General features: G+C 36.4%; 1 protein-coding gene across 1 annotated transcript; it reads left to right on the forward strand.

Annotated features, from left to right (window-relative positions):
* The first annotated feature begins 1865 nt into the window (after positions 1–1865).
* On the forward strand, positions 1866–9192 carry LOC110898935 (AP-5 complex subunit zeta-1). Its single transcript, XM_022145784.2, has 16 exons — positions 1866–2072; positions 2170–2310; positions 2412–2503; positions 2932–3028; positions 3565–3608; positions 4376–4464; positions 4549–4640; positions 4729–4872; positions 6218–6362; positions 6765–6841; positions 7018–7089; positions 7320–7367; positions 7460–7587; positions 8339–8495; positions 8582–8792; positions 8900–9192. The coding sequence occupies exons 1-16, from the start codon at positions 1971–1973 to the stop codon at positions 8962–8964; spliced, it is 1704 nt and encodes a 567-aa protein (XP_022001476.1). The 5' UTR covers positions 1866–1970; the 3' UTR covers positions 8965–9192.
* The last annotated feature ends 4380 nt before the right edge of the window (positions 9193–13572 follow it).

Raw genomic sequence — 13572 nt, forward strand, 5'->3', positions numbered from 1 at the left:
GACCAGAAAGCTCCAGAATCCTTCTTGTGAATTTTGAAAGTTGTAAGTGTTCTTGGTTACTACTCAAGACCCAAATTGTGGTGATTTTGATCTGAATATAAGGTGATTCAGGAGTGGTAAGAGTGTTACAGGTGTCCTAGCATGCATGAGAGTCGATTGGTGGAATTGGGAGGTGATAAAAGCTGTAACCAACTCAAAATTTGATCAACTGGCAGCTGTCCTTATGTTTCTGTCGCTGGGCAGGCCTCGCGTCACGCCTAGGGCCCTAGGTGTGACACCTAGCCCCATCTGATCCTCAAATCTCTTTTAATGTTGAAGTTTTGGTCCTTGGTCCTTTATTACGTGGTTTTGGCTATCAATCTTGCTCATTAGACCCTCAAACTTGGTTTTTATGGACCTTGGGACATTTACCAACATGGTAAAGTCCTCGGTTAACTTTGCGCTCACCCGAAAAGTCATGAAATTCGACGTTGACGCTTTTAACCCTTCATGTACGGTTTTGGCCATAACTTTCTCATACGATAACGAAACATCATGAAATTTTTACCACATATTCTAGTGAGTATATTTTATCATTACAAAGCTTCGGGTCTGCCAAAAGATCACTCGGAGGTATAAATTCAACATGTTGACACTTTTAGCCCATGTAGTTTGTAATTCCTCACTTTCGTGCAATTTCCGCTTCGTATGATCCATGATTTATCCGTTTAGGGTTATAAACACCATGTAGGGTTATTGTAGAGTCTATTTATCCATTGTTGACACTTTGGACCCTTATATTCCATAGTTTTCACTGTTTGTCAACTTTAGTCCCTCTAAAGTATATTTTCACATATCCAAAGTCTATGACACGTGTCAATGCATTATTGGACGAAATTTTTCGAGGTGTTACATTTGTGGCCTCCTCCACCGTCAAACTTATTTCTAGAGCTGTAAATGAACCAAACGTTTAGCGAACAGTTCGTGAACCGCTTAACATGAAGTTTGTTTACGTTCGTTTGTTTTATAAATGAGCTAACATGAACAATATATTTTGTTCGATTAGTTAAATGAATGAACATGAACATAGGTCCCATTCGTTCACTTGTGTTCGTGAACGTTTGGTAACGTGTTCGTGAGCGTTTGTTCATGTTCGTTCGTTTATGTTGTTCATGAAAGATTTTTGTATTTTTATTATTTTATCTAAATTTTTTATACTCTTTAATTTTATTTATTTTATAACCCAAAAAATTAAAACAAGAAACCCTATTCTCACCTTATTTATGCACCGTTCCCCTTTCCTTCTTTAATATTCACATCGACGAACACTATTGACATTCGTTCCATAATTATGGCTTCTAGTTCCAACGCTGCTCCATTCACCTTTAGCCTCTGTCGCTTTCACCAATTTTCATTTGTGCTCGTGAACACGTTTATTTTCTTTATGAACAAACAAGAACATAATATCTCGTTCGGTAAGTGTTCATGAACCGTTCATAAACACATGTATTTTCTTAACGAATGAACACGAACAAGGCTTTGTTTGTGTTCGTTTGATTCGTTTACAACTCTACTTATATCTATGAACGATTGCTCCGTCTTGTCTGTTGTTGTATCTAATCGCGAGAAGGTTTTCTCCTCGCCTTTGAATGTGTGTTCAACTTCTTAATTTTGTGTGATAATGTTATACACCCATGAAATATTACTTTTGAATTTGAATAGTTAATAAACAATAACTATCACTAACTATAACATCAAACCAACCTTTCAAAAGCTCTATCATGACATAGCCTAATTAGATTTCAATCATGTTTAACCACAAGAAACTACAATTAACCAACTCTAAAACCAATCTAATTAGTTAGTTATCGAATTTTCACTTAACCCCTTCTACTTCCAACAACACCACAACAACCCTTCCATTCCACCAAACCATAACAAAACACTCATCTCTTTCATCAACACTTCTTCTGCAACTTTTACATTCAACAATGGCGGAAGATTGGGAAATTCACCTACGAACACTCTCTTCAAGCGCCAGAGACTCCAATTTCTCCACCGATCCTGCTTCAGATTCCTCTCTTCTTCACTCCGTAAGTTCAATTTCACAAATCCGTTCAAATTCAACAAAATCATTCATCATCGTAACAGCCACACCATTCAATTGTCACAATTATATGTTTATTGTAGGTTAGGAAGCTAATCGAGCTGTGTAAAAGTGAGAATTCGGAGAATTTGATAGCTAGGGTTTATCCGCAACTCAATAGGATATTTCAGCGTTCTGTTTCGTCTATTTCGCAGTCTAGATCGTCGGCTGGACTCCTTTTGCTGGTACTTTTATCATTTATGTGTTGATTTGTGGTTAATTTGTTGTGAAGTGTTGAGTTAGTTAGGGTTTGGGGATTTATGTTGTGTTGTGATTATGTGTTCAGGCCATTCTTCAGTTTTTTGTTGATTATGGAGAGTTTGTTTTGCATGATGCTGATCCTAGTTTACGGACTTTCTTTCGTTCGTGTTTGAGCCGGTAAGATACATTACTGATTTTAAGTTTGTGTTGCGATAATAATGGAGGCTGTAAATGGTTCTATGTAGTTAGGATTAGAAATGTACTTGTGGTTTAGTGATATTTATAGGATTGAGTAGAAACTGTAACAATTACAAGGAATGTCCGACCTCATATATCACCAACGTGTTTTGAGAGCATTATTTGTGAATGAGAGGAGAACGCTACTCGGGTGATCAAAAACAAATCCGTTAACTACTCATGGGCAAAATCGACCATATTGGTTGGATGAAGGGTCGGAGGATATAGTTTACTCATGTTCTTTCCTTGTTTCTGATACATTGATTTTCTTGATAAGTTTTAATGGTGAATCGTTTATAGTGACTAAGATATACGTGTAATTAAATTTGATATCTCGTTCAGATCAATCTATTTTGTATTGACTGCAGTGAGTTTGCAGACCCTGTTGTTGCAGAAGCAACTCTAGATTTTTTGAACCTGAACAAGAGGAAAATCTTACTCACATTTCCTACTTTACTCCCTCAGGTATTGTCCGGGCTGTGTAAACTAAAGATCACCATATAGTTACTAATACATTAATGTTATATACATTTGTTGAACTTCGTTGGGACAAAATTTGTTACACAACAAAACTTATATCAAGTAGACGTTTCTGCAATTTACCCTATATTAATTTGCAAAAATTCTCCCCCACACATATTCACTATTCATTTTTCCTTTGACTCTTTGACTTTTTTTTTTTTTACGTTTTGTTCTAAGTTTGCGAGTTAACACGTTGCAACATGCGCGCGTGGTTTAACGTTTTTACATCTATTTTTTTACCGTTTAACGGGTTTAACGGCTCTGTCGAAACTCGCGGGGTCCTAAGCTGACTTGGTTATTCTTTTCTATGTTTTACTTTTTCGGTCAAATTTTTGCGAGTTAACATGCCGTAACGTGTGTGCGCGATTCATCATTTTTACGTTTACTCTTTGTTTGGCTTAACGGTCCCGCACAAAGCAAGGGTCCTAGATACTAGTTACATATTATTTATTTCACATTTATTCCTTGTGTACATTCAGTTTTATCCGTTGATGCTTAAGTTGATTGCATGGAATGGAGAGAAGTAAGTGCTTCCTTTCTTTTAATGTTATTCTATGTGCAAAAAGTCGTTAATTACATGGTTTAATCTTAAATAGGCCTGTAAATGAACCAAACGAACACGAATAGAAGCATGTTCGTGTTCGTTCATTTGACTTAAAACACGAACATGTTCATGTTCTTTTATTAAGAAAACGGGCATGTTCGTGTTCCTTTATGTCCGTTCGTTTAAAACCTAAACGAACAGTTCACAAACGTATACGGACATAAACAAACTTAAACAAACATAATTTAACAAACGATAAACAACACAACTGAACAAACATAAATGAACATAATTGACTAAATATAAACGAACATAAACAACACAATTGAACAAAAAAATTAGTAATTAATTACAAAAAATTCCATTGGAAAACCCATTTTTATTACTAGAAAGCCAATTAACAATTAGTTATATTTATATAAGCAGTTAGAAAGTTCTTTTTAGATTTGATATTTATATAAATATACTACTTATGTATTTAAATAAATACGAACATAAACGAACGAACGTATACAAATGTAAGTAAACAAACATAAACGGACGTTCACGAACATAAATGAACGAACAATACGTGTGCTCGTGTTCGTTCGTTTATTAAATGAACATAAACGAACTTCCCGCCGAACAAGTTCACGAACAGTTCATGAACGTTCGGTTCGTTTAAAGACCTAATCTTAAATATTTCTATTTGCAATGTTTTCCACTTTTTTAATATTACACGCACATTTTTTTTTTCTCTCATTCAGATTAGAAAAACCATTCCTAAGAGTGTTTCCTGGCTTGATGTCTCCCGGTTCATTTCTTCCTCTATTTATATCACTTGTTGACTTACCAGGTGAGACCCATATTTTATAATTTGCTAGACTAAATATTGACTATCATGAAGTGTGATATTTACTTTTTTTGTCATCTCAATTAGTGTTGACTGGGGCACTGGAAAAGGTGGAAAAGAATTCTGGACCACTAATTGGTAGCAGCATAGCTACAATCCAGAAGAGTGCAGCTCCAGAGGTACCGTTGTTTGGAACGTTTGTGTATATAATTGTGTGTGCACCTCCATATATCAATTGTGATGATTTATCATTCCTTATTGACACAGATGCTGTTAGCCCTCATGGATGAAGCGTATACTGGTTCAACGATAGCAGATGGAGGTGCAGATTCCGAATCTGAAGACAGCAATTCAATCACGTCAGATCCATTGTTTCTCGAACTTCTTAAAGATGAAAACGATGGCCTTGCGGTATGGTGTCATTATATTTAAAGTACACGGATGGTTCTTGTTGTTTACCAAAATTTTGGATTTGGTCCCTAGCTTTCCAAAAGTACAAGGATGGTGCCTGTGATTTACACTTTGTAACGCATTTAGTCCTTAGCTTTTTCCAAAAATACATGGATGGTCCCTGTGATTTGTACTTTGTAATGCATTTAGTACCTAACTTGAACCTGCCAAAACACAGGGACCATCCTTGTACTTTTGAAAAGCTAGGGACCAAATCCAAAATTTTGGTAAACTGGAGGGACCATCCATGTACTTTACTCTTATATTTATTTAGCATAGAAGTCATGTATGGTTGATACTCTATTTTCATAGGTGGCCTTTTTAACCCGTTAACGTGAAATGGGTCGACATTTTTATTGCATCTCCAACGAGTTAGTTTGGATAAAAAACTTGCCTAAAATGAAATGGGTTGAAAGTCGCCCACAGTGTAATTTAAATGTTTTCATCATCCTATATAGAGTTATTCAAACAAAATACATATTATTTTCACAAAATACCTTTTGTAATAATTTTCTTTAACATTAAAATATTTTAAAATTCTAAAAAGTGTAAAATGCCATTTTCGTCTTTGAGGTTTGGCCAGTTTTGCGACTTTCGCCCAAAGGTTTGTTTTTTTTTTTGCATCTGGATCCAAAAGGTTTGAAATCTTGCCATTTTCATCTGGCTCGTTAACTCTATCCCTTTTCTCCGTTCAGTCAGGGGCATTTTCGTCTTTTTCATCGTTTTTGAATACTTGTAAATTACGCTAAATGCTTGTATGTAAAGTGAAAAAGACTGAATTGCCCTTTAAGTTAACAAAAAAGACGAAAATACCCCTGACTTAATGGAGAAAAATGAATGGAGTTAATGAGCCGGATGAAAAAGACAATATTTCAAACCTTTTGGATCCAGATGCGGAAAAACAAACCTTTGGACGAAAGTCGCAAAACTGGTCGTCAGAGACGAAAATGGCATTTTACTATTCTAAAAAAATGGGACACAATGTTGGCGGGTCAATCAAATCCGACCCTACCTCTTTTGACCCGTGTTAAAAATTACCTATTTTACCAACATGCCTGATTTGCCACCTCTACTGTCAGTTTTATCGATTGACGAAAGTGTCATTTCGAATAGGTACCTAAGTAATCTGATTTACTGGATTCGATAACTTCCTGTTTTCTAAGGGATGCTGCCTAAAAGAAATTTATCATAGATATTGAAATGTTACCTTAAAAGTTCAAAATGGGTGCAAAAAGGAGGAAGTATTTTACGATCTCCCTTTGGAAAACTTTCCAAATATGATTTGCTCATACAATTGAAATTACAGCAACGCCATTGGACTTCTCCCGCAATGGAAGCGACATTGCAGGCAGCAATTTCTGCGCCATCTGATAGACTAAAACAAGCACTCAAAATGTCACCTCGGCTTCTTAATGTGTATTTTTCAATAGCATTGCATGATGTCAATCAGGGTATATCATCTATACTTTGATATAAAACTTAATGATAACGGATACTTATTTTAAAGCGAGTAAATTACTGTTCGAGTCCTTGTGTTTTATTGGTTTTAACCATTTGGTCCAAAATCAAAATGTTTAACGCCCTGAGTCCCTAGATACTTTTTTTATAACCATTTGAGTCCTTTTAAGTCCAAATTTTAACCTTTTGAGTCCAATTTTTTTTTTAACAAAATTGGACTTAGACCATTATAAAATGAACAAAATTGGACTCAAAACGTTATAAAATAAATGGCTAGGGACTCAGGTAGTTAATCTTTTTGGATTTGGACTCAAGTGGTTAAAACCACTAAAACACAGGGACTCAAAAAGTAATTTTCTCTTTTAAAAATGTCTGATATGCTTGTTTTGTTGCAGCTTTGAAATGTGCTTTAATCCCCATGCTTCTCGACAGATATTCTAAGCTATTTCCTGACAAAATTTTCTCCTATGAAGTAAGTAAATTCACTCAAATTAATATCTGAAATGATTTGCTTTGTAACATTAATGTCATATAAACTTCACCATCAATCTGAAAATATACCATGTTTTGTTAACTGCTACATGAGTCGCCTTTTTTTTTTCAATAACTTTGCACAATAATAGTTCGTTTTTTATTTACTTGATATAGGTACGGAAGAGGCTTCTAAATTTCACATTGGCTGCATTTCATCAATCTCCAGAGTTTGTTGCAATTCTGAAGGTATTCTTTCTAAGGATTTTCCTTCACATTACTATCATATATATGTCTTTTCGTGTGACTATGAGAAGCCAGTCCCATATCCGATTTAAAAGCAAATATTAGATATCAAAATACATCTTTTCAGGTCTAAATAATATGTATAGCACTATAGTGTTTGTTAAATATAATTTGTGTGAATGCACCTTGTCATTTGCTGTTAATGAGGATATCAACTATTGCTACTTCTGCAGAAGCCCATAGTAGACAGACTCGGAGAAGCTTACGACAGTCCCGAAAAGGTTTGCGTTAATTACCCCCCATGGCCTCAAATAGTGGACCACCAACATGTTGAATAATATTTCACCATTTCTCTCAATTGATTACACGACAGACTGAGTTGGCGTTACAATTATGTTGGGCCATTGGGGAGCATGGAGGGGGCGGCGCATCTCACAAAGATGCGGCTCGTGAACTTTTCGAGAGTCTAGAACTTCTTCTCTATGAAAATCTTTCCTCAAGGTATGCTACAAAAATCTACATTTATGTAAATATATATAAACTAGTGGGTTACCCTACGTGCTTCGTATGGGTTCGAACTTCGAAACATAGATAAAAAATAAGCAAATCTCGACATTTAAAGTTATTTGATGTTTTAGTTAAGGGGCTACACATGCCATTATAAAAGTTGAGGAGCTAAAGTTGTTTTAGTTAAGGGGCTAAACATGTCATTATTAAAGTTGAGGGGCTAAGCATGTCATTTTTAAAGTTGAGGGGCTAAAGTTGTTTATTAACCAAAACCGGAAACAGAATAAACCGAACTGAAATCAACCAAAAACTAGTTATCGTTTTTTTGTACGTCAACCAAAATTAACTGAATCGAACTGAACAACTCGTATTTCTCTATATTTCTAGCTTTTATGCCTCCAGTTTATGTATTTATATTTCATCTATCCCTCAATTTCATTTATTTCTAAACAAAAGTTTTAGCCCAAGTTTGGTTTTGGCTATTAACATAAAATAAACAAACCAAACAAAAAACCGTCAATCTAACAGAAATAAACCAAACTGCTTAACTGAAAACAGATTTGTTAATAAAATAGACTAACCGATTACGTCGGTTCCGGGTTTGGTTGAGGAACAGAACCAATCGAACCATGCACGTCCGTGCAGTGTCTGTGTTTCCCGCCACATCGCGCGGGGACCCTTCTAGTATAATATAATGTTCAATGTTTGTTCCTTATGTTATAAGCATATTCTTTCTATTGAGAAGCCGTCTAGGTGTAGGAGATTCTGTTCTTGGCTCGAGTAGCACAACTGTTAGAAGATCATCACAGTCTAGGCTACTCTGTTTCGTTGTGACAGCAATAGCCAAAATCGCAACGCACCATCGCGAATTACTACCCCGTGCACGCGTGTCACTGGGCAAGGTCAGTTACTCAGTTTAGTCTTTTCAGAGAGTCCGTGTGGTCAGAAAAACAGACTTGACATAAGTTGCAATGAATGTGGATTACAGGTGGCTCATTCACGAATCTCTGATGCAAGAGTCTGGAAGCGTGCTCGTGACTATTTGGGACTAATGAACGAGCCTGCAATCTGTTTGTCTGTACTCGGCCCCTCAGGACCGTCAAGTGGGTCCGTACAAAAGCCAGGGACCATCAATTGGAGTGAGGGTAAAACAAAGATAATCGCCAACATCCCATTTTATATTCTCGGTGGACAAGAAGGTAAAACCGACATGAATGCTCTAGTTTTTAGCTGTCGTACGAGCTGTTTCTTTCTTTGTTGATAAATTCTGGTTGTTTTGACTTATGATTATGTTGTACTATTACAGGCCCCCCTCATCATGATTTCTCTTTGATGGACATTCTTCCTGCAAGTAAGCAGATAAGTGGATAGTCTTGTCCTCGCTTTTTTATTGCGCGTGGGAAGATTTGCGCCGTTTTTTAGTTTAATTTCCGCGTTTTGGCATCATATTCTTTGATTGGTTGGCACTGTTTTGTAAAGTTCTTGGTTATATGACAACGTAACGGTACTGTTTCCGCCTAGTTTGGCTCATGGGCACATAGGAATTTCCCTCTCATTTAGTAGTTTAAAAACAATAATGAAAAAAATACTTGCAAAGAATTAGCTCTCCGTGTAATGGCTAAACGTAGATTAGATTCATTGATTTCATCGTGTAATACCTTCCAAAGATGAGCGGCACACAAACTAGCAAGATTAACTTGTTTGTGTAAGTATGTGTAGGCGATGTCTGTTTATCTAAACCACTAGTTATTGGTGCTATGAGGTTTTGTGTTGCTAACCGTATAAAGTTAGGACTTAGAAATGATAATTACTTGGTCGAATAATTTATTATACCAAAAGGTATCATGCAAATAATTTTTGGCGTGATTTAAACTGTAGGCATCCATCGAATCATGTTTCAACACCTATGGTTAATCTCGTTAGCTAAGTTAAAAAAATTTGTTAGTATGGTTAGTGCTTAAAGTGTAACCATTGTAAATAATAGGGTTAGATGTGAAAGTGTTGCAAGTTAAACAGACTGACGTGTTCTTTGGTGAACCGTCGCATCGTTTCCTCTAATGACTATAAATACAGTCATCGGCCACCATTTGTAACATATCCATTCAATTGAAGAAATTGTTCGTTCTTCATAGATTGTGTATCTTAAAACAAGAATATGGTAGGGGGAAAGATCAGGATCCACTTCGGCAAATAGCTTCTTGATCAGAATGTACACGCAAAGAACACCTTAGCCTTAACGCGAGAGGTGGCCTCCCGTGTTTGGACTCCAGCGTGAGAATCAGTAAAGAGATCTTTAAAAGTTAAGCAGGAGAGAATAGTTAGAGAGAGAGAGAGAGAGAGAGAGAGAGTGTGAAGTAAAACATACCTTTTGTGGCTACATGAGACTCCCCTTTTTATAGGAAGAGATCTCTTCCCTAGGAGTCTCCTTTACAATTCATACCTTCTATTTATGGTAAGCCTTATCCTCTGGCGAGGTTGCTTGCACGAGTGGCTTTGCCTCTTTGGTAAATATTAGATTTATGTCTCAATGCTACTTTATTCACTATTGGGCAAAGTCTCATCACTTTGACATTGCAGGTTCAAGACGCGATGTGTGTACAATAACATAAGCTTCCAGCTGCTAGTCAGTGTGACTGCTTTCGGCTTCCGGTTTCAAGCTTCTAGTCACTAGTGTTACTTTGTTTGGTTTGTTATTTCAGCTTTGCTGAGTGGGAGCTTCCGGACGCCCATGCTATCAGCCCCCAGTCATAAGTGTTTATGTTGAAAATACAGGTGCTTATGACTCAATAATGTAACAGCCCAGCGTAACCGCACCATGATATTATCCGCTGTGGCCGGGACGAACCACCATCGCCTCACGGATTTAAAACGCGTCATGATGGTGAAGATATTAAGCCCCTTATAAGGAAGCCTTCGTTCCCCTTCACAACCAATGTGGAATGTTACAATCCACCCTCCTTACGCTGGCACACCAGTCCGGTCCCTGGCTTTGCTACCATCTATAACAGCCCTGCATAACCGTACCATGATATTGTCCGCTATGGCCGGGACGAACCACCATCGCCTCACAGATTTAAAACGCGTCATGATGGTGAAGGTATCAACTTATAAGAAAGCCTTCGTTCCCCTTCACAACCATTGTGGGATGTTACAATCTAAAAAGGTATTTTAAAATACCTAAGATCAACCACCTTTTTCCACCACCACCAGGATCACAGTCATTAGTCATATTGAACGACCACTGTATGAGTTTAAAATTTTCCTGTTTGCTCATTCATGAGAAAATACTGTTTATATAATTGAGTTGCGGAAGCGTAAACAATTACAAAACCAAAATAGCTAATGTAATTTAAAGTTGTGTCTAAATATTTAGGGCTGTAAACGAACCGAACGAACACGAACGAGGCCTTGTTCGTGTTCGTTCGTTAAGGAAATAAATCTGTTCACGAACGATTCATGAACACTTACCGAACGAGATTTTATGTTCGTGTTCGTTCATTAAGGAAATGAGCGTGTTCACAAACGGTTCACGAACACAAGCGAACACAAATAAATTTGGCGAACGCGATGAAGGATAAAGGTGGATGGCCCAGAGAGTAGCACTAGAACTTGAATCCCTTATTGTGGAACGGAGGTAGATCATATTCGTCGATGTAAATAATGAGAAAAGATAGGGGAATAGTGCATAAACAAGGTGAAAAAGGGTTTCCTAGTTTAATTGTTAGGGTAATGATATAAATAAAAGTTTAATAGTATAAAAAGTATAGATAAAATATATGAAACTATAAAAATCTTTAATTAAAACACGAACATAAACGAACACAAATGAATGAATGTTCATGAACACCTTACCGAACGTTCACGAACACAATTGAACGAACAAGACCTTTGTTCATGTTCGTTCATTTAACTAATCGAACGGAATTTCTTGTTCATGTTCGTTCGTTTATTAAACGAACGAACATAAACGAAATTCCCGTCGAACGGTTCACGAACTGTTCGCTGAACGTTCGGTTCGTTTACAGCCCTATAAATATTAGATGAAACCAATGCGACTCTATGATGCATCCTAATCGTGATATCTGATACCTTAGCAACCTGAGAAAGACATGCAAGAACAAGTGTTAACACATAATGATGAGTGAGTTCACAGGTTTAACTTTTAAGGTTACAGTTATAAAGTAAGTTGTTTCTCAAGAGTTTTTCACTGTTTCAAACCCGAAATAGTAAGTTGAAGTGTTTAGCAGTTACTTGTTATATTTGTAGGTAGCTAACCTAACTTATGTCACGAAAGAGTTCGAAACCGAAGCTTACTGTTGTTGCCTCTGTGTGCCAGGTCTATCACTGACCATGGCGATAAGTTAGGCCAATTCTACACCCATTGACCATTACTAGTCTAGCTAGGGCGACTAGCTCGGGTGGGGCTTGTCGGGCCCAGTAGTACTACTCAAAATTCCTCCCCTATCCACCCAATACTAACGGTCCGAGGTTTGTGAGGAATTTATGTGATAAATGCTACTTTGTGGCCATAACTAATATAACAAAAACCCTAATAGTTGTGACGTTACCTTACCGTAACAGTTTGACATTACTTTACCGTAATGTGACTTTACTTTAGCGTAATGTAGCGCATGCTTTCTCCCCATGTGTTTTAAAAACGTTTAAAAGAGTAGGGGTCGTGAACTAGGGGTGTTCATGAGCGGATCCAATCCGAGCGAGGGTCTGCTCGTGCTCGGATTGAATTACAACCGAGCTGATCGGATCAGATCGATTTTGCAAAACCGAGCACAAAAGTAATGCTCGTGCTCGGTTCGAATTTTAATCGAGCGGATCATTTTCGCTCGGTTTTGCTCAGCACCTTAATTAAAACATGTGCAGCAACAAAAAAAAATGAAATCAAGACTATTACAAGGCTGCATTCAACAAAAATAAATCCTAACCTAATCAAAATATGTCCAATACCTTACTAACAAAAGCAGTACATAACTAAAATCATGATCCTAAAAATGTTCTTAACAATATCAAATCTGAAGCACAAAATAAAGTGAGAAATACAAATTGCCATTTAGCTCAAAAGCCATAAACTTCTTCCTTAAGATTTATCATCTCCATCTACAAAATTCCACTTCAAATCAACATATATAACCTATTAACACAAGCATTAAACAAAACCATTAAGTTCTACACATTACATAACAACTTTTATGGTTTGTTAATTATAAAAATACCTTTCATTTATTATCAGACCCGTCTGGAGTCAACACATCAATTTTCAATTTTTCTTCATCTCTTGCAGCTTGCTACACATTAGAAAAACAAAATACAAATGTTAACGCATAAACTACAAAAGTAAATATAGATTATAAATGTAACAAAAGCTTACTTTCAACGTTTTTAAGGTTGTTTTTGAGCTGCAGATTTGGTGTGCTTGTATGAGTTGAGCAGCGCCAACAAAAGGTTTTTTTTTGAGCTGCTGATTTGAATGTTTAGGAATTAGGGTTAGGTTTTAGTACTGAATTGGGCTAAGTGTGTTTCTTGGGCTACTTGTCTATATAACTATATATATATATATAAATCTTTAAAATCTATAATATATACTAATTATTTAATAAAAATAATTCGAGCAAACCGAGCGATCAACGAGCGAGCGGACCTTTGCTCGTGCTTGGCTCGTTTTCAAATCGAACCGAGCCGAGCGGCTCGTTTACAAACAGAGCTTATAAATATCATCATCATTATTACTATTATTATTATTATTATTATTATTATTATTATTATTATTATTAGAATATACGTATATAAATCTAACGTACATGCATTAGAAATTTGAGCAATAATTCGTCGTTTAATTGTTTTAATTGTTGAAACCTTGAATAGTCTGGACAAGGTTTCGGTTTTCAGATGATATCCAAGCTTTAAAACGTTTTGAGAGTTTAATTACTCGTTTATTTATTTTTATAAAATTTTGGGCAGAGTTTC

The sequence above is a fragment of the Helianthus annuus genome, chromosome 13, assembly GCF_002127325.2.
Source record: "Helianthus annuus cultivar XRQ/B chromosome 13, HanXRQr2.0-SUNRISE, whole genome shotgun sequence".
NCBI classification, from domain to species: Eukaryota; Viridiplantae; Streptophyta; class Magnoliopsida; order Asterales; family Asteraceae; genus Helianthus; species Helianthus annuus.